At 33.2% G+C, this 22270-nt stretch overlaps 1 protein-coding gene across 1 annotated transcript in view; it reads left to right on the top strand.

Annotated features, from left to right (window-relative positions):
- FAM227B (family with sequence similarity 227 member B) overlaps positions 1–22270 on the top strand; it is a 312350-nt gene that overhangs the window by 34252 nt on the left and 255828 nt on the right. The window contains exons 7-8 of the mRNA XM_074294460.1: positions 9459–9557; positions 20783–20884. Coding sequence (XP_074150561.1) covers positions 9459–9557; positions 20783–20884 — 201 coding nt within the window. The remainder of the gene's footprint in view (positions 1–9458; positions 9558–20782; positions 20885–22270) is intronic.

The raw sequence follows: 22270 nt of genomic DNA, 5'->3' as shown, positions 1-22270 counted from the left end.
AGAACATCATAATATAATAGAAAGCTACCAACAAAAGACCAAAACCTAAACTAAATATTGGATCCAGCAGACTGGGTGACAAATAGTAAAAAAATTACCCTTTAGGGGAAGCAGAACCAAGATGACAAGTATGAGCAGTAACTCAGGTGAACTCTCCCAATATCTCCCTCCAAACAACTTTAAAATAATAACCTCAAATTGAATTCAGGAGTGAAAAAAACAATAAAAGGTCAGGGTAAGATACTATTTCTAACTCAAGACAACTTAAGAGGTCTGCATGCAAGGTGTTTGACACTGAGGTTAGGTTGGCCCAGAGTGCAGCACATGTCCCAGCAACAGCAGCAAGAGGCATCTGAACAACACAGGTAACAGCTTTAGAAGCTTTCAGTCAATAGATAATAAGTGGGTCAGACAACTGGTCACAAAGAGATAACTAGGAACTTTTGCCAGCATTTGGCAATAGAACCCTATAACATTGTTTACATGGAGTTCCTAATTGCAGTACCAAGATGAAAAGGAACACTAGTGCTCAGAATCACAGGAGAACCCGGGGCCTTGGTTTCAGTTCAAAGGCAGAAAAGGAGCACCAGCACTTGCAGCTGCAGGAGAGCTTAAGATTTTGAATAGTTTCATGCCAAGAGAATGCTAGCACTTGTGACTGAAGGGGGAACAAGGTTTCTTTTTGAGTAGATAAGAATACAGTGCGGGAGAACAGTGAGCACAGCTTTCTTTGGATCATATCACTTTGGAAGCATTGATAATTTACAGATCTAAAAACTATCTCTGAAAACAGTAGGATGAAAAAAAGTGGGATCTATTATGCTTTAGCTAATATGAAAAAAGGCAAGGTTAGCAATCATGATTTCAAACAAAGAGAAATCAAAAATAGACCAAATTAGAGGAAAAAGGCAGGGCAACTAATAAAAGGTACCAGAGACAAAGAAGTAATATCATTACTGAATATATGCACCAAATGACAAAACATCCAAATTCTTAAAGGAAAATTTAAATGACTTATAGGAAGAAATAGATATGAAAACTATTAGTGGAAGACCAGAATTAAATAAATATAAACATAAAATAAAGAAACTGAGATGATGAAAAGAATGTTAGAAGAGGATTGAATGGAAATAGAAAAGGAGTATGCATTTTTTCCTCAACTATACAAGAAACTTTCATAAAAATTGACAGTGCATTAATAAAATCCTCATAAATAAACATAATATTAAAAGAATTCTTTGCAGACTATTATGCAAGAAAAATTACATTCAATAAAAGGCCATGGGAAGATAGATTAAAAATTAATTGGAAATGAAATAATCTAATTCTAAAGAATGAGTGGATCAAAAAACAAATCATAGAAAAAGCTAGTAATTTCATTAAAAATGTTCATAATGAGAAAAATTATCAAAAATTGTGGGATGTAGATAAAGCAGTTTTTAGGGGAAATTTTCTATTTCTAAATGCTCATATCAGTAAAATAAAGAGAAGATCAATGAATTGAACATGCAAAATTTAAAAACTGGGGGGCAGAACAAATTTAAAATCTCTCATGAAACATCAAACTAGAAATCTTAAAAATCAAAAGAGATTAATAAAATTGACAATTTTTAAATCCCACTAAATAAATAAAACTATGAGCTGATTTTATGGGGAAAAAAACAATAAAATATGCCATTAATTTGAATTTTAAAAAAAATTTATTTATTTTTAATACACATTACTTCATCTTGTTGGGAGAGAAAAATCAGAACAAAGAGAAAAAACCATGAGAGAAAAAAAGATGAACAAAGCATGGGTTGATTTACATTCAATCCCCCATAGTTCTTTTACTAGCTGCAAATGGCTTTTTCTGTCCAGTCTATTGGGATTGTTCAGCTAACAAGTGTCTGAGTCAGAATTTGAACTCAAGTCTGTCTGACTCCAGGGCCAATACTATATCCATTGCATCACTTAGCTATTAATTTGATTTTAAAAGAAAAGAAGAAAACTGAATTACTAGAATCAAAAGTTAAAAAAAAAAAGTGTATATGTCATCAAAGAAGATGAAATTAAAGCAATTAGCAGCTATTTTGACTATGTGCAATTACTCTGATAATCTAAATAAAATGAATGCATATTGACAAAAATACAAATTCCCCAGATAAGCAGAGGAGGAAATAGAAATTTCAGGTATATAACATTCAGAAATTTGATTACTGTGCTAGAACTCACTGACCAAAGGGAAACTTCTGCCATTGACTATGAAGAAGCCTATCAAGGCATAAGGAGTTCCATCAAATGTGAAAAAGGAAAGAAAATATCAAAACATGAAATCCTAAATGGTGAATAAAATGATTTTTAAAAATGTTTCCATATTCTGCAATGTTAAACATTTACTTTATGAGAGAAAAAAAAGTATTTTTTAATAAATTGCTGACTTCTAAGCAGTAAGATAGAGAAAAATCCTAGCTCATCAAAGTCCATGTAAGACAAATGCAGAAGACAAAAACATTTGTAACTCTATTAGAAAAGTCACTAATTCCCTAAGTACATTTACTATTTTGTACTTATGCTGCTGTGTACATATGCCAAAGATGTTCAAAGACAGGGGGACAATCCTTCAAATGAAAATATTCAAAGCAACATTCCATTTGCAAAAAGCTGAAACAAAGTAAGTTACTATCAATGGAAGAATAGCTGAATTCTGTGTGAATGTAGTGAATTGTACTTAATTTTGGGAAACTTTTTATTAATTTAAAATAATGGTGGAAGGAGCAAAACAATATAATGACTATGATTTTCAAATGAAGAAAAACTATAAAGGCAAATTGAGTCATACTGAAGACAAAAATCAATCCTGAATCTAAAGGATAAGTGGTTAAATAGTCCTCTCTCCTCTGGTAAAAAGGTGTTCTCTAGGTAGCAGAATTTATATCAAATGTCAGTTACAATTACTTTGCCAGTTTTGCTTAATTGTTATTGTTGTTTTGTTTGTTTGTTTGTTTGTTTTTTTACAAGATAGATTCTATGGCATAGGGATTAAGATGGGGATTTATGTAAATATAATATGGGATAACAATGAAAATTGGCAATAAAACTTTAAGAAGGGAGGGACTTCTAAGGAGGGGAAGAAAAGCAAAAAGTATATAGCCCCTACTATGTGCTATATAAATGTACCTATGTGCCTACTATGTGCCAGATACTGTGTTAAGCATTATTGGGTTTTACAATCTCTAACATTAATACAAATAAAGGAAACTTCAAAAAGCATTATCCAGAATATAACTGTCACTATAACATTCAAACTCTTTAGTGTTCTCCATGCTAAAGACCTTTGACAGCCCATATAATATCCAGATATAAAAAGCTTCTCCAAGGGGCAGCTAGGTGGTGCAGTGGATAGAGTACCAGCCTTGAATTCAGGAGGATCCGAATTCAAATCTAGTCTCAGACACTTAACACTTCCTAGCTGTGTGAGCCTGTGCAAGTCACTTAACCCCAACCTTGAGAAAAAGGAAAAAAAAAAAAAAAAAGAAAAAAAAAAAAGCTTCTCCAGTAATTCAGAACACAGACACCCAAGAAAAGCAGTCAGGAAACAATATACTTCCACATCATCACTCCTTTACTACAAGAAGTTCTCACATTTTTCTCCTTCCAAAAGAAACAGCTTGATCATGATAGAATGAGCCAAACTCAACAAATACCAATCCAGAAATCCCTGTCCTACCTGCTGTTTTCTTGCTATTTTCAAGCAGCCTAAGAATGGGAAATGGGCAGTTACCCATATCCACCATCTGCTAGCCACTGCCACATAGTTCAGGTGTTTTGGCTGCTAGAGTATTTTAATACAGCACATTTGGGAATTGTGTACTACTGCATTGGCTGGAAGCCATGACTAATGGCCTAAAGTTGACTCTAGTATCAAAATAACTGCTAAAGGAGGTAGCCCATGCCAGACTTCTTGATATAACCTGCCAAAAGCACTTATTTCTCAATTTTGAATGGCCAAATAAGCCTTAGGGAAGAATTCATATTGATTTTTAAAAATCATTCCAGGAAAAAAATCATAATTATAATAGATTCCTCCTTAAAATGGCTCAAAGAGAGGCTTTCTAGTTAAGATTGTAGAACATATTCTTACAAAATCTCTTCAAATAAATGCAACAAATAGATATAGGAAAGAGAAGAACAGTGATAACAAACAAAAGAAAAACATTTTAAATGTATGAAAATAAAAAAGTCAAAGTGAAGAAGAGTGCTGATATATATTCTTTTTAAAAAAGACAATCCTCAAATGAAATTCCTGTTGTTGATAAAAGAATAGTCCGGGTTAAGGAAAATTGCAGTTATTAAAATATAATACAGGAATTTTGTTTAGTGAGATTTTATTAGTCCCATATTAACAATAGAAATAAAAAGAAAGCATATATATATGTGTGTGTGTGTGTGTGTGTGTGTGTGTGTGTATTCTCTTCTGAATGTATGACTGGAAAAAAGGGCAAACTTGGCCATTTATATATAAACATATTAAATTATTCAATGTAAATATACAGTGGATTAAAAAGCAAAATACAGCAATATGTTAGTTAAACGATAGATATTTAATTCAAAAAAATCTAAATAGTTTCAAAATGAAAAGACAGTTTGATATTTACATTAAATTATTAATCATTAAAAGAAGTAGTGATATTAATTATGAAATAGAATTTAATTAAAATAAGAAAATATTAAAAATAAAGATTATATTACTCTAAAATGTGCTATGTAAAAATGAGAATATCTAATATTAAACATGTGTGCATCTAATAACTCTATTGTAAGATTCACAAGAGAAAAACTCGGCATTCTGAGAAGAAATCAACTAAAAATTAGTGATTGAGATTCTTAGCATCTCAATGATCAGAATATTTCAAATTGAAGAAAAATGCAGAGTAAAAAATATTGAACTGAATTTACTAGATACAAAAAATTTAATGTGAAAAATAAAGGCTATATTATTTTTCACATGTTTATGGAACTTAAAAATAAGTAACAAACTGAATTACAAAAAGATATCATTAAACAGAGTATAGCAGAGATTCTGCCAGTTATAATGCAGTAAAACTATTAGTAAATTATGATGCTGTGAATAACCAATGTTGGTTTTGTGACCAAAAAAGCCTAAAAGTTAAGTAAAGATTGTTGGAGAGACAATAATAAAATAAAAATAATAAAACAAAATCAAAATAATAAAAATAATAGAAGAACTGCATGGAAAAACAGACAATATAAGAATTTTGGGACTAACTGAAAATTATATTTTAAAAAAGTCTATATACTAAATTTCCATGAACTTTTAGACTAAAAAGTGAAATGGAAATTTAAAAATCCACCAATTTCCATCTGAAAGTGATACCAAAGTAAAAACTCATCAATATATCTTGTTAAATTTGAAGCTCCCAAGTCAAAGAGAAAATTCTACAAGCAAGGAGAAACAATTTAAATACTCAAAAATGAAGAACAATCACAACCAACAAATCAACTAGAATAACACGTGATTTAACAGTGTCTATATTAAAAGACTGATGGTCATGGGTGATATTATGAAGAGCAAAGTAGGTTTTGCATCAAAAATAACTTACCCAGCAAAGCTGAATGGTGTCCTTTTGGGGGGAGGAGGGAATGGATATTTCTATCCATTCTATCCACTAAAGGACTTTCAGGTACTCATGAGGAAAAAAACCAGAATAGGGCAGAAAATTTGAACTAGTATCAGAAAAAACATAAGGTAAACATGAAAGACTAAGGGATTTAATAAGGTCAAATTTTTTTATTTCTTATATAGGAAAATGTTATCTATACACTTAAAAACGTAATCATTATTAGGGTAGTTTGAAAGGACATACATAGATAGAAAGCTTGGGTTAAGTTGAACCTAATAGTATGCACCTAAAATAAATTGAATAGGGAGAGGTAAAATTAAATAATTATTGCATAAGGATGAGGAATGAATAGAAGAATTGTTACTGTGGAAAGCAGGATGAGATTAAGGGCTGGAAAGCTAGAACCTTATTCTCATTAGAACTAAGTTCAGAAGATTAGCTGTGAAACATCCAATGCAGTGACAAAAGGCAAATAGTGAGCCCCTGAACTCCAGAATAACACAGGACTTGGGCCATATCTACCCAGCACAAGAAGGAAGTCAGCATCACTGGCCCCAGGGTAGCATGAAGCCACTGTCAGAAAGCTTGAAATAATCTCCCCTTTGCTCTAAAAGCAGATCTCAACCTTTAAAAAATGATCCAAAAAAAAAAAAAAAAAAGAATTCCTAACCACAGATAACTTTTATGAAGACAGAGAAAAATATACCTCACACCCTTAGGACATTAAAGGCAAATCATCTCCATATGAAGCCCCAAAGTGATATGAGTTGGTCTCCATCTCACAAGGCTCTCTTGGAAGAATATAAAAAGTATCTTAAAAGAGTTAGAAGAAAAATGGGGAAAGGAAATGGGAACTTTGCAGGAGAGTTTGAAAGAGGAAACAGAAATTATATGAAGAAAACTCCTTTAAAAATACAGAGAAATGGGAAAAGACTTGATGAATTGAAAAAAAGAATCAACTCCTTGAAAAACAGAATTGGGAAAAACAGAAATGGGGGAAAAGAATCCTAATGAAGAAAGCCACTCATTTAAAAATTCAATTGGCCAAATGCAAAAGGAGATAAAGAAGCTAACTGAAGAAAATAATTCACTAAAAATTAGAATTGAACAAATGTAAATGAATGACTCAATGAGACATCAAGAATCAGTCAAACAAAATCCAAAAAAAAAAAAAATAGAAGAAAATGTAAAGTAACTCATTGGAAAAACTTCTGAGCTAGAAAATAGATCCAGGAGAGAGAATTTTAAAATTATTGGACTACCAGAAAACCATGATGAAAAAAGGAGCCCAGACATCATCTTCTAGTAAATCATGCAGAAAAACTTCCCTGAGCCCTAGAACTAAAGGGTAAAATTGCCATTGAAAAAATTCACTGATCACTTGAAAAAAGACCCCAAAATGAAATCTCCAAGAAATATTGTAGCTACATTTCAAAATTATCTGTTCAAAGAGAAAATATTGCAAACTATCAGAAAAAAAACAATTTGATATGGGTTAAGAATCCTTTCTGATTCACAACCTCCATGAATTCCAATGGGAGATATCCCGGATCTCCCAGCCCGCACTGGATCTGAGCTAACTTGGGCTGTCCCAGCCCCCATTATAATGATCTGCTCAGATTTCCCAATCCCCACCCCAAGCACAAACAGCTTCTTCCTTATCTAAAAACTTATTGAATTCTATTCAAATCCTAGACCTGGCTGAAGCTCAAACCAGAGGCCAATCTGGGACTCCACCCACGAGCCCCTTCAGATTACCAAAAGCCCTCCTGTTATAAAAGGGGAAAACTTGGGTCCACTCTTTGAGTCCCAAACATGGCATCCTTACTCCAGTCATGTCAAGGGTTTCTGCCCACCGGACCTGTAGCTCCAGTGCCCTCCTTATCTCTACCCTCAACTTTATTAACTAAACTTTACTTCTAAACCCCACAATAAACCTCTTTTATCAATCTAGGTTTTCGGGTCTGTAAATTCCTTTACAGAGGACTCTTGCACCACTACTAGACCTCATTTAACTTTATATGCTTGCACTGAATCCAAAGGGGTTGCAGGGGAGCTCCATTTGACTCCCTGTACCCTGAACCTGCCACTTGACCTCAATTAAACCTAATTTCATTTAGATACTCCTTATCTAATTCTCATCAAATTCAAATATCGAGGAGCCACAATCAGTATTACCCAGGACCTACTAGCTTCCACTTTAAAGGATGGAAGGGCCTGGAATATGATATTCTGAAGGGCAAAGGAACTTGTATTACAGCTAAAAATCAACTATATAGCAAAATTAAGCATTATCTTATAGGGAAAAATATGGACATTTAATGAAAAAGGTGTTTCATTTATTTTTGATTAAAAGAATAGAACCAGACAGAAAATTAGATCTCCAAAAACAAAACTCAAGATAAGCTTAAAAAGATTTTAAAAAAAGAAAGAAAAAAAACTTTTTTAAGTTAAAAAGTTTATATCCCTATAAAAGAAGATGATATGTTTTACTCTTGTGAACTGTGTCTCTAATATGGTTATACTTAGACAGTTGATTTTATTATGTTGATATAAAAAAGAAACTAGAGGTGGAAAGATATACTGGAAGAGGAGAAAAGTGGAGGTAAAATTGGGTAAATTACATCTCTTGAAGAGGCAACAAAAAAGACCTGTTACAATTGAGGGGAAAAAAGGAAGAGGGATGTGCATTGTTTGAACTTTAATCTCATCACATTTGGCTCAAAAAGAGAATATGACATATTTAGCTCACAGAGAAACCTGTCTCACCTGTTGGAGAGGTAATAAAGGAAAGGGGAAAGGAAAGGGAGATGCTAACAGAAGGAAAATAGAAGTGGAAGGGGAAAGGGATAAGAAAGGGGGGAGGATTCTAAAAGGGGAGGGCTGTTTGAGGGTGGTGGTGATCAGAAGCAAAGCACTAGGGAGGAGGGAAAGGGGAAAAAGAAAAAAGACAAAAGTATAACTTGGGGAAAATAAAATGGCAGGAAACACAGAATTAGTCATTTTAACTATGAATATGAATGGAATGAATTCTCCCATAAAATGGAAGTGGATAGCAGATTGGATTAAAAGCCAGAATCCTACAATTTAATTGCTTACAAGAAGCACATTTAAAGCAGAGTAAAGGTAAAAGGTTGGAGCAGAATCCATTATACTTTAGCTGAATTAAAAAAACAAACAAACAAACAAAACAAAACAAAAACAAACAAAAAAACAAACAAACAAAAAAAAAAACCAAACAGGAGTAGTGATCCTGATCTCAGATCAAGCAAAAGCAAAAATGGATCTAGTAAAAAGAGATAAGGAAAGAAATTACGTTTTGCTAAACGGTTCCATAGATAATGAAGTAATATCAATACTAAATATATATGCATCAAATGGTATAGCATCCAAATTCCTAGAGGATAAATTAAGAAAGCTGCAAGAAGAATTAGACAGCAAAACTATTCTAGTGAAGGATCTTACCCTTGCTCTCTCAAAACTTGACAAAAAAACTAGAGTACTTCTCTCTCTAATTCTAATTCTCTCATGTCCTCTCCCTTTCCATTTCCTCTTTTCTCACTTAAGACCACAGGACAATATTGTCTTCTGACATGTAGTGGTCTTGCTCATTCAGACAAGATTACTCAGATTATTGGGAATGTAGGAAAGCTGCATTTCATCTTAAGGGTTGTTGGAACTAAATGTCATATTGCAAAGAGATTCTGATATCTAAGTCTGCTCAGGTCAGAGAACCATAATCTAAGGTTTAAGATAACATTAAATATATGTAAAGATTTATTTTTGTTTTGCACATTTTCATTTACCTATACATTTCAATTTTTTCCCCTAAAGGCAAAGAGTTTTAGAATTTGGTCATCTTTGCTGCTCACAGACTCATCTCTTACTCTCTTACAAGATGCCTTTTGGTGGTGGTTTCTCTATAAATACAAGGTATAGCCATTTTTTTTCTTACTTTAAAAAAATTGAAATAATTCTTAGATGCTCAAAAGTTGATTCACTTTTGAACTTAAAAATTTTCTACTTATTTATATATTTATATCTTCTTCCCTCTCCCCCTGAAAAATGTAAACATCTAAAACTCTCATAACAAATATGCATTGTCTAAGAAAATTCCCTCTAAATTTCTTACATCTGTGGAAGAAAATGGTGATGTTTCATCTTTGGTCCCCTCCTGGCTTATGCTTTGATCAGAGTTTTAAAGCCTTTTAAAGTTATTTTTTTCTTCATAATGCTGATGTCATGCTATATAATGTTTCTCTAATTCAGCTCATTTTGTTATGCATCAGTTAATAGGGCTCTTTCCAGATTCCTTTAAATCTAATCATTTCACCATTTCTTATGGCACAATAATATTCCTTTACATTAAGAGATTATAATTTGTTTAGAGATTTTTCCAATATGTAAACACCCTCTTAGTTTCCACTTTTTTGCTATTATGAAAAGAACTACTATAAATATTTTTCTAAATATAGGTCCTTCTCCCCCCTCTTAAATATTGTTGCTACAAGGGCAGCCCCAACATAAACATTTTTCCTAGAATCCTTCTGCAGAGAATTCTTTGGTGTATTGATGGTGAAAAGATGTTTGAAGTCTGGAATTCCCCTGGAGGAGTCAAGATTTTAAATTTGGCATTCAGAAATCCCACACTCAAGCTTTCTAAAAGTAAATCAGAAAAAGATTTGTGAAGCCAAGTAGATTGCTATAAATAAAACAAAAGCTATTCTGCCTTCAAGTTGATGGATTTATTTTGAGATTTTAAATATGCTTTTCTCCACACAAAGAAATTTTTTAAAATTGTTTCTCTACTTTAATCCCTTAGATTGGCTCCCAAGAATATGATTCCAGAGGGTGGGAACAGAATCTAACAGGGAACATAATCTTCTGACCCCTTTCATTAGATCATGTAGTTATAACATTATATATTTACTTCACAAGTTTAATGAATCATTTCTTTCAAGGATTCAAGCTATGAACCACAGATAATTGGAAGTTCTCTCTAAAGTTTAATAATATTTGCACATACCTGAGCCTTTCCTGTTCTCTATGCCCCCCAAACAGATGTTTTGTGATTTTTCTGAAATAGAAATACTAACTCTACCTAAATAGCTAGTAAAATCACTCATAACCATACTCTAACATTCTAGATCACCCTCAAAGATAATATCTTGTATTAAAAAGATTAATCATCTGATTCCTATTTTGTGTCACTACATCTTCATCAAGATGGAATAGAAAACATAACAACCTTAGCACATTATACAAAGTGGTTGGAATGTGATCTTCATTGTTTAGGGAAAATATGAGGGTTAAATTCAATGATTCCTTACAGTGTTATGCCCCATCATATTATCTAATTGTCCATTGTTGTTGAGTTGTTTCAGTCATGTCCAACTTTCTGTAACCCCATTAGAGTTTTCTTGGCAAAGATACAAGAGTAGTTTGCCTCTTCCTTCTCCAGCTCATTTTTACAGAAGAAAAAACTGAGGCAAATGGGGTTCAGTGCCTTGCACAGTTATATAGCTTGTTAGTGTCAGAGACTAGATTTGAACTCAGATCCTCCCGACTCAGCATCATTCTATTCACCGTGCCATCTACCTAGTTGTCCAATTGCTCATTACCTAATCAAAATAAAAATTCACAATACTTCTGGTATACTCCCATAGAAACATTTTATTATTTTTGACAAAATGCATATATTCATTAGCTCTCTGTCAAGCCAGGTGGTACATTGCATAGACTGCTGGACTTGGCATCAGGAAGATCTGAGTTAAAATTCTGCCTCACACATTTAGTCACTGGTGACCCTGGATAAGTCACTTAATCTCTTAGCCTCTTATCTTCTGTCTGCAAAATGAAGGCAATAATAGCCCCTACTTTGCATGCTTGTTGTGAGGATCAAAACATCTAATACTTTCCCTCTGAGAATCATCTCCATTTTATGATGGCTATAGCTTCTTTGTGAATAACTGTTTGCATGTTGTCTCTCCTGTAAGACTATGAACTCTATGGGAGCAGGGACAGTTCTTAGCACAGGTACTTGGAAAATTCTTAATCAGTGTTATTTCACTAACCTACTAGAATCACAGGATTTAGAAGGGTACTTAAAGGAATAGTCCCTCAGATAGAAAGCTCATCAATATCATTCAGAATTCTTAATGTGTCTCCCCACAATGAAATTGGGGGAAAATATCACTTCCTGACCTAACTCTGCCAGATTCCATGAAGAGAATTCAGGTTTGATTCCCTCATTATGCAAATACAATAATAGAGACTCAGAAAAGATAAATGTTTATGAAAAACTACATATCTAGTAAGACATACTGGAGTGTAAAACCCAAGTACTCGGGCTCCAAATCCGCTTCTTATTCTGCTGCAGCATATGAAATTAATAAAGTATGCAATCATGCTGTAAAGCAATTTTTGGTACTTATATAGCATAACAGTTCAGCCAGATCTTTAAGAGTATAATAATACAAAAGAAAGAGAAAATTACATATTATATCAATTAACTGATCAAAATTATACTTTATTTTTAGTAAATACACACAGAGACATATATGTATATGTGTATGTATTTATATATGCATAGGGCCAGCTAAATGGTACAGAGCTGGATGTGGAGTCAGACTCATTTCTGAGTAGAAATCTGGTTAGTTCTGTGATTTTGAGCAAGTCACTAAACCCTGCTTGTCTCAGTTTTCTCATCAGTGAATTAAAAGGATGTTTATCCTAAGCATGTAAAAAGACTTCCCCTAGCAGAATGGGTATATAAGAACAATTTGTTACAATGATCATGAAGGTGGCTGAAGCAGGCACTGCAAAACAATTAGAGCTTGGTCAGATGGCAAAGTCACCAAGGTCATCCACTGCATCTCAGATCATAACAGGTCATTATTCAATCAATGATTCATAATTATTTTCATATATGGTTGTTAATAACTCTAATTCTTTATTTGGAAAACTGCCTGTTCATATCCTTTGATTACATATCAATTGGGAAATGGTTCTTATTTTTTTAGGCTAATAAGGCTTAATTTCCTATGTATTTAAAAAGTGAGATCTTTATCAGAGAAATTTGCTACAAATCTCCCCATATTTTCCTGCTTTCCTTCTAATTTTGTCTATATTGATTTTGATTGTGTAAAACCTTTTAATTTTAACATAATTAAAATTATTCATTTCATCTCCTATAATTCCCCCCATCTCCTGTTTGGTCATAAATTCTTCCCCTATTTAGAAATTTAACAGGTAATTTTTTTAATGTTCCCCTAATTTACTTATGACATTACCTTCTAAATTTAAATCATGTACCCATTTTGTCTTTTCTTGGTATATGGTGTGAAATATTGCTCTATGCATAGATCCTATAATACTATTCTCCAATTTTCCCAGTAGTTTTTGTCAAGGAATCAATTCTTGCTTCATTAACCAGTGAACTTTAAGTTTACCAAACACTAGGTTGCTATGCTCACTTGCTTTTCTCTAGTGTAACTAATCTATTCCACTGATCAACTTCTCTATTTTTAATCTAACACCAGATTGTTTTGATCATTACTGCTTTGTGATACAATTTGAGATCTGCTACTGTTATATACCCTTCACTTTTTCATTGCTTCCCTTAATATTCTTGATCAAAATTTTGACCTTTCAGATGAATTTTATTACTATTTTTAGCTCTATAATATTTTGATCCTTGACCTGGGAATTTCAGAATTTTCTATGATGTTCCTGTAGATTTTCCTTGTAGAATCTCAACAGTGTTTTGTTTTGTTTTTTTCCTCCTTTCTCCTTTTTTGATACTTCAGGACAATTTTCTTTTATTACTTCTTGTGTTATTGTATTAAGATTCTTTTTTATACCTTTCAGATAGTCTGATTATTCTTATAGTTTCTCTTTTTTATCTGTTTCCCCAAATCAGCTTTTTTTTTCTCATGAGATTGTCTCACATATTTTTTTTAATTTTTTAAGTCTTTTTATTTTGTTTTAATTATTGGTTGGTCTCATATAACTTCAGTGGCTTCTCCTTGCACAATTATGTTCTTCAAAGAATCATTTTCTTCCTTGAGATTCTGGATCTCCTTTTCTAGTTGGTTGACTTTCTTTTCATAATCTTGTTTTTGTTGGATTGTCCTTTTAAAAAAATTTTTTTCATTAATCTTTCTCATTTTAAAAAAAATGTCTTTTTTGAGTTCTTCTATGAATTATTTTTGATCAGGTGATCATTTAACATTAAGGGTTAGGGAGCGGGGCAGCTAGGTGGTGCAGTGGATAGACCACCAGCCCTGAATTCAGGAGGACCCAAGTTCAAATCTGGTCTCAGACACTTTATACTTCCTAGCTATGTGACCCTGGGCAAGTCACTTAACCCAAGCCTCAAAAAAAAAAAAGGGGGTAGGGGAGACTTTTTTTTTTTGCTTCAATATTCTCTGAAGATGAACCCCAGTCTTCCCTATTCCCATAATAGCTTTGTATTCTTTCCTCTTTTTCTGCTCTTTTCTTTCCTAATATATCAGATTGTTGGTATAAGCACCTCTAGTTCTGGGATATAGAGGATGGTGCTTCTGGCCTTAGGTCCTCCTTCAGTTCTTCTCTCTGGTCTAGAACTTGAAACTGAGAATTTCATTCTTCAATAAGTGTTTGAAGTTAGCAGTTCCTTCTGTCACAGCTTTTGCACTAACCAGGATTGTGCTCATATCTTCTGTCCCCCAAAACCTCTGCCACCCCCTGCCAGGTCCTGTCTCAGCAGCACAGCTAGGCCTGATGTTCCTTATCAGCAGAAGTTTCCTTAATCATCACCAATTCAGACTCTAGATTCCCCATACTATCTGCAAGGTGAAAATTCTTTTGTTTGGGACTGAGACTGCTTCAAAACTCAGCAATTCCCAGGTCTTTCGACTTGCTATTTCAGGGGAGCTAGGCTGGAAATGTTTATACTTCACATGAGCCAAACCCCAATCCCAGTATCTTTCCTCAGATTTTCTTCAATTGTCCCAGAAAGACCACAGTTCTGCCTTAACTCTTGTTTATTTATATCATCCTACCTTCACCATCAGGCACTATTTTATATTATTTGTGGGGAAATCTGGAGATCTTGTAATTTTCTGATCTACTCTGCCATCTTTCTAGAATCTTTTTTTTTCTTCTTGTATTTCTTGCTTAGAATTCTTTTAGTGATTTCTGTAATTGTTTTGTTGGAGAGATATTTGAGGAGCTTTGTCAATTGTAACCTTTCACTGTGCCATCCTGGCTCTATATCATATTTTGTCTTAATTCTATTGGAAGAATCATCTCTATTTATATGTTTGCTATGTGTTTATACCTTAACCTAGTCTCCCTCAAAGCTACAAATTTCTTGTTAAATGACTATCAGAAATTTGATTCAGACTACCATGTTATACTACAAATCACAAAAAGCTCCAACTAGATACATGTCTAAATTGTATATTCATATATCATAAAAATAATTTAGAGAAGAATGTAAAGAGGTAACAATTATGGTTAGAGAAATAATTCTTAACAAAAGAAGGAACAGAGATAGTCATAGAAGACAAATGGGACAATTTCAAGTAAAATTGCAAACTTTTCACAAAATTAATGCAGCTAAAATAGAATAGAAGCAATTACATTGGGAAGAAGACTTTGCAGCAAATTTCTATAGGTGATTATGTGAATTCATGCAGATTGAAATGAGCAGAAAACATTTTACATAAAGATCACAATAAAGAAAAGGAAAATAACTTTGAAAGAAGCCAGAACTCTGATTAATGCAATAACTAATCTTGACCACAGAGGACTGATGATAAAATATCTCTCCTCTTGAAAAAGATATGATGGGCTGTAATTAGCACATATTTAGCTATATTTCTTTGGGAGAATGGAGGATTCAATTGTGGAGAGTGAAAAGGGAGTCACTCAGAAGTAACAGTAATAAAAAAATGCACCAATAAAATATCAAAGAATCAATGAGCATTTACTAAGTCTTACAATGTGTCCAGCACAGGGACTTCTGGTCAAGATGGCAGCGTAGAGGCAAACAGCTGCTTGAGCTCCACATTTTCTCTCAGGACTTACTTCATGACAAGCCTCGGAATTAATGCTTAACTGGAAAAAAATCCCACAAATAATCAGAAGACATCCTTGAAATTTACCAGAGAAGGTCTGTGTTTGCTCAGGGGAGGGGACGAACATACTGGGAGCAGACTGAGGGCAGGCAGCAAGAGCAAGGCTGGCAGCTCACACAGCTCAGACCTGAGGGGAAGGGGTACAATCTCTTCCATTTCTGCAAAATGACTTACCCCAGTGTGAATGTTCCATCTTGGCAGCAAGCCAGGAGCAGCGGAGAGGGTGTAAACACTGGAGGTAAAGAATAAAACCCTAGAAAGCTAGCGTCTCTCGGGATCCGGCCATCCCCACCCCAACCTGGAGTGACTCAGTGCTTTCTCAGAGCCTTGGAGCACAGGCGCAGTGCAGCCATTGCTGTCCTGCTACTGCCTACTTGCTTTCTCCTTCAGTCTGTAGAGAAAGCCCAGTAACACCATCCAACCCCATCCCCCCAAAAAACAGACCAATTATTTCTCTTGTCAATTTGTTTTCTTCAATTCACGCTCTGACAAAATGAACAAAAAATTTTAAAGGGCTCCAACCATTTGACAGCTTCTGTATGGAGAGAGAGCAGACTTCAAACACTGAGGAGACTAAAAGCAGATTATCTCCAGAGGAATCCCCTAAGGGTGATATGATCTACTCCTCAATACATAAGACTCTCATAGAGGAAATCAAAAAAGGTCTCACAAGAGAACTAGAAAAGAAATGGGAAAAGGAAAGGGAAGCTTGGCAAGAGAGTCAGGAGAAGTCATCCAGAGTGGATAAAGAAATCAAATCATTGAGAAATAAAATTAGTGAGTTGGAAAAAGAAAACAGTTCTCTAAAAAATAAAATTGATGAAATGGAAAAAAAATTCCATAGAAGATAAAAACCCAATTGGACAATTACAAAAAGATATTTTAAAAGTAAGTGAAGAAAATGCATCATTGAAAATTAGACTTGAACAAATAGAAATGAATGACTCAAGGAGAAACTAAGAAGTAGTCAAGCAAAACCAGAAAAACAAAACAATTGAAAAGAATGTCAAGTACCTTATTGGAAAGACAACAGACCTGGAAAACAAATCCAGGAGAGACAATTTGAGAATAATTGGACTCCCTGAAAAATGTGAGGGAAAAAAAAGAGCCTGGACACTATTTTCCAGGAAATTATCAAAGAGAACTCCCCAGATGTTTTGGAAACAGAGGGTAAAATAGACATTGAAAAAATTCATCGATCACCTACTGAAAGGGACCCTAAAATCAAAACGCCAAGAAATATAGTGGCCAAGTTCAAGAACCATCAGACAAAGGAAAAAATATTGGAAGCTGCTAGAAAAAAGCAATTCGGATATGGAGGAGCCACAATAAGGATAACCCAAGATCTAGCAGCATCCACATTAAAAGAACAAAGGGCCTGGAATATGATATTCTGAAAGGCTAAGGAACTTGGTATGCAGCCAAGAATAACTTACCCAGCAAAAATGAGCATCATTTTACAGGGAAGAAGATGGACATTTAACCATCTATTCTTGATGAAAAAATCAGATCTACACAAAATGTTTGATCTTCAAATACAGAACTCAAGAGATTTCTAAAAAGGTAAAAAGAAATCTTGAGAACTATATTTCTGCCATAAAGATATGTAAAGAACACATCTATAATTTGTCCTAGAAACTCGAGGTGGAAAGGAAATTATATCATAAAAAAGGGTACAGTGGTGGTACTACATCTCATGAAGAGGCAAAGGTAACCTATTATATCTGAGAGAAAGAAAGGAGGGGGATGAATATAGTGGTAATCAATAGACATATTCGATTTATGGTGAAACTTCTTCCACTTCATTGAAAAGTGAGAGGGAAGGAGTAAGCTAAAGGGAAGGGAATACAGAAATTGTAAGAAAAAAGGGGTAAAATAGGAAGAGGAACTTTAAGGTGGTAGAGGGATACTAAAAAGGGAGGGCTATGAAAAGCAAGTGGTGTTCACAAGTTTAATACTGGGTAGGGGGGTAAGAGGGAAGGAAAGGAGAAAAGCATAAGCAGGGGTTAAGAGGATGGCAAGCAATATAGAATTAGTCATTCTAGCCATAAAGGTGAATGGGGTAAACTCCCTCAAAAAGAGGAAGCAGTTAGCAGACTGGATTAAAAGCCAGAATCCTACTATATGTTGTTTACAGGAAACACACCTAAAACAGGGTGATACATTCAAAATAAAAGTAAAAGGGTGGAGCAGAATCTACTATGCCTCAGGTGAAGCCAAAAAAGCAGGGGTAGCCATCCTCATTTCAGATCAAGCAAAAACAAAAATTGATCTAATTAAAAGAGATAAGGAAGGGCATTATGTTCTGCTAAAGGGTAGCATAGATAATGAAGCAGTATCAATATTAAACATATACACACCAAGTGGTGCAGCATCTAAATTCTTAAAAGAGAGCTGCAAAATGCAAAACTATAATAGTGGTAGATTTCAACCTTGTACTCTCAGAATTAGATAAATCAAACCACAAAATAAATAAGAAAGAAGTCAAAGAGGTAAATAGAATACTAGAAGGATAGTACTCTCAGAATTAGATAAATCAAACCACAAAATAAATAAGAAAGAAGTCAAAGAGGTAAATAGAATACTAGAAGGATAGTTTACCTCTCATACTTGTGGAGGAGAAAGGAATTTGTGACCAAAGGAGAATTAGAGATCATTATTGATCACAAAATAGAAAATTTTGATTACATCAAACTAAAAAGCTTTTGTACAAACAAAACTAATGCAAACAAGATTAGAAGGGAAGCAACAAATTGGGAAAACATTTTTACAATTAAAGCTTCTGATAAAGGCCTCATCTCCAAAATATACAAAGAATTGACTCTAATTTATAAGAAATCAAGCCATTCTCCAATTGATAAATGGTCAAAGGATATGAACAGACAATTTTCAGATGATGAAATTGAAACTATATCCACTCATATGAAAGAGTGTTCCAAATCACTACTGATCAGAGAAATGCAAATTAAGACAACTCTGAGATACCACTACATACCTGTCAGATTGGCTAAGATGACAGGAACAAATAATGATGAATGTTGGAGGGGATGTGGAAAAACTGGGACACTGATGCATTGTTGGTGGAGTTGTAAAAGAATCCAACCATTCTGGAGAGCAGTCTGGAATTATGCCCAAAAAGTTATCAAACTGTGCATACCCTTTGATCCAGCAGTGCTATACTGGGCTTATATCCCAAGGAAATACTAAAGAAGAAAAAGGGACCTGTATGTGCCAAAATGTTTGTGGCAGCCCTTTTTGTAGTGGCTAGAAACTGGAAAATGAACAGATGCCCATCAATTGGAGAATGGTTGGGTAAATTATGGTATATGAATATTATGGAATATTATTGCTCTGTAAGAAATGACCAGCAGGATGAATACGGAGAGGCTTGGAGAGACCTACATCAACTGATGCTGAGTGAAATGAGCAGAACCAGGAGATCATTATACACTTAAACAATGATTCTGTATGAAGATGTATTCTGATTGAAGTGGATATCTTCAACATAGAGAAGATCTAATTCAGTCCATCAATGATGGACAGAATCAGCTACACCCAGAGAAGGAACACTGGGAATTGAGTGTAAACTGTTTGCACTATTGTCTTTCTACCCAGGTTACTTTTATCTTCTGAATCCAATTCTTACCATACAACAAGAAATTCGGTTTTACACATATATTGTATTTAGGATATACTGTAACACATTTAACATGTATGGGACTGCCTGCCATCTACGGGAGGGAGTAGAGAGAGGGAGGGGAAAATTCAGAAAAGAAATGAGTACAAGGGATAATGTTGTAAAAAAAAAAAAATTACCCATGCATATGTACTGTCAAAAAAAAATTATAATTATAAAATTAATTTTTAAAAAAGAGTAAAGGCAACTATGAATAAATATTGCCTGACAAAGGAAAATGAAAAAGCACCTGGTGAGACAGAGGATCTTTTGGATACCTGCACAAGTGGAAACAGTAAATAAAACTCAAGAGAAAGAAGACATGTTTTTAATATTATTTTTATTTAACTTTAATTTTATTTAATTTGATGTTTCAATTATTTTGTTTATATTTCAACATTAATATATTATTATTCATGTTAAATTAAACATTTAATGTTTTTAAAAGAAAATTGTTTTAAAGTTTAAAACAAAATTTAGGCCCTCCACAGAAGCACTGATTAGCAGAAGAGAAAAATTTGAATCTGCAGTAGCAAGTTTCACCAAAGAAACAAAAAAATGAATTACTGATTGGGAATAAAAATGCACATGAATAAAGGACATTCTGGAAGAAGAGAAGCAAAAGGCAATATCATTAAAATAAAAATGATCTACAAATAAGCAAAACACATTGATCTTAATGGAGACAATGTGAAAATTATCAAACTTCCAAAAGAATGAGACAAGTAAGAAAAGTGAATACTTTAATGCAAAAAAAAAAAAAAAAAAAAATACAAGAAAACTTCCAGAAATTTTAAATACAAAAAACAAAGTGCCACTAGAAAAAAAATTCACAGATTGCCTCCAGAATAAAAATTTCAGGTGCACTAAAGGGCAATAAAAATAAATCAGTTGGGATATAATAGAAAATACATGTGTGACCTTTGTAATTAGAAAAGGACATCTCTATCTCTCCTTTTATTCTCTATTTGTTTTCTGTTTTGGGTTCTTTTTTAATTTGAACTTTACATTTTCAATATTAATCTATTTAATCTCTTCTATTAAGTCTGACTGAAATAATGTCATCAAAAAGTTATAAATGGAATTAATTTTATCTGCCCATTCATTGTCTGCAGAGTTAGATAAAAGAAACAATGACTGCTTCATCCCAACAGATTGTAGGATAGTGGTACCTCCTCAGCTACTTATTATACTGAAAGAGAAAAAAAAAGTTTAAAACTGCATCAAAGTGTAAATAATTGCAAGTGGTTATGTTGTGGAGAAAATTTTATATTGATTCCTTTAAAATAAATGTTTCTTAATCTACACTTATTTTATAATTCAATGGCTTATTTTCTTAAATGTTTCTTTTTTTAAAGCATAATCAACATGATGAAGATCTCTTGTTTGATAGGATTTCAGAAAGCTTCGTGTCAGTTATCATGAAAGCCCCCAACTATAGAAAAGATACTTTTTATAAGGTAAAATTTTTATAGAAATTAATTAGTTGTGCTGATTAGTTTTGAATATTAACAAAGTAGATAGTTCTTCAGGGCTTCTTTTTAGTGTATAATAAAAAAAAACTTTTGGTTGATCATTATGTCTATTATGGAATAAATGTTGGTAATGTCAAATATTCATGAATAAGAATTGCCTTCCTGTGTGTCAGAATTAAATTGTTTTCTGAATTTTGAATTTTTCTGAATTTTGAGCATTATTTTAAAAAATAATCACCAGCACTATGGAGATTAAATGTAGGTAAATCCATTCAGCTACCTACTAGTAATCCCTAATTAGATATTTATTTTTAACTTTCTTTTGAGGCATTTTTTCAGGCATACAAAGAATATAAAATGTATGTTATATATTATGGCTGTAGAACAAAGACTAATGTCTTCAGCAATCAAAAACAATGAACAAATCAATAGGTTTGAGTTAATTTCCTGTTTTCAAGATTAATTACTTATTTAAGATGGTTCTATTCTGAATAAGATCGCTAATGCAATAGAAAGATTTAAATCTGCTAAGATTTCCATAAATAATCTTCATATATCAAGCCTTTTGTCGGGTATCCACATTTTGATCCGTACATATCAGATGTAGATTCACTTAAACTAACAATTGGTTAGCCTTCAAAATAATATGAACAAAACCCAGATGCCAAGTTTGCCAATTGGGTTTAATTTTTAACAACTGTTCACTTGTAATTATAAATCTAGCACAATTAATGGCTACACACACCTTCCTATTATTTGTATATTAAAGGTAGCTTGGTACACCACATAGAGGGATGCTTTTGAAACTCAGAAGACTTGGGTTCTAGTTTCACCTCTGACAAATGTCTGTGTGATCAGACAAATCTCTTTACCTCTCAGTGGTCTGTGCATTTCTCTCATAAGTTGTAGAGAAAGTTCTGATCTGCACTTAATAAGAAGTTTTTACCTGGGAGTTACCTTTTCTAATGATATCAAAGATTCAGTTGCTAACCCAATTTGTAGATGAGTCAATAGGAGTATATTTAAATTAAATTTCATATGTATCTACATACAATCATGAATCCAGAATTTTATAATAGTGAAAATAGCTTTAATGTTAGAACATATTGCAAGTTCTTTTATAAAGTAATTACCATAATCAATTTTGATACTTAGGAAGATGAATTAAATTTTATAGACCACTACAGTATTATTGGTATGCCATTAATTGAGTATCCTTTTCACTATCTACAGAATAGATTGGTATTTCTATTGAATCAATTTTAGCTCTACAATACTGCAAAAGAAAAATATTTTAATAATCATTATATCCATATTTAGAGAAAATTTGAGCTAAACCTAATCCACCATATATTTCAAATGTATCACTTT

This window comes from Sminthopsis crassicaudata, chromosome 2, assembly GCF_048593235.1.
Source record: "Sminthopsis crassicaudata isolate SCR6 chromosome 2, ASM4859323v1, whole genome shotgun sequence".
Classification (NCBI taxonomy): Eukaryota; Metazoa; Chordata; class Mammalia; order Dasyuromorphia; family Dasyuridae; genus Sminthopsis; species Sminthopsis crassicaudata.
The sequence above is the reverse complement of the archived record's forward strand: the minus strand, read 5'-3'. Positions and strand labels throughout refer to the sequence as shown.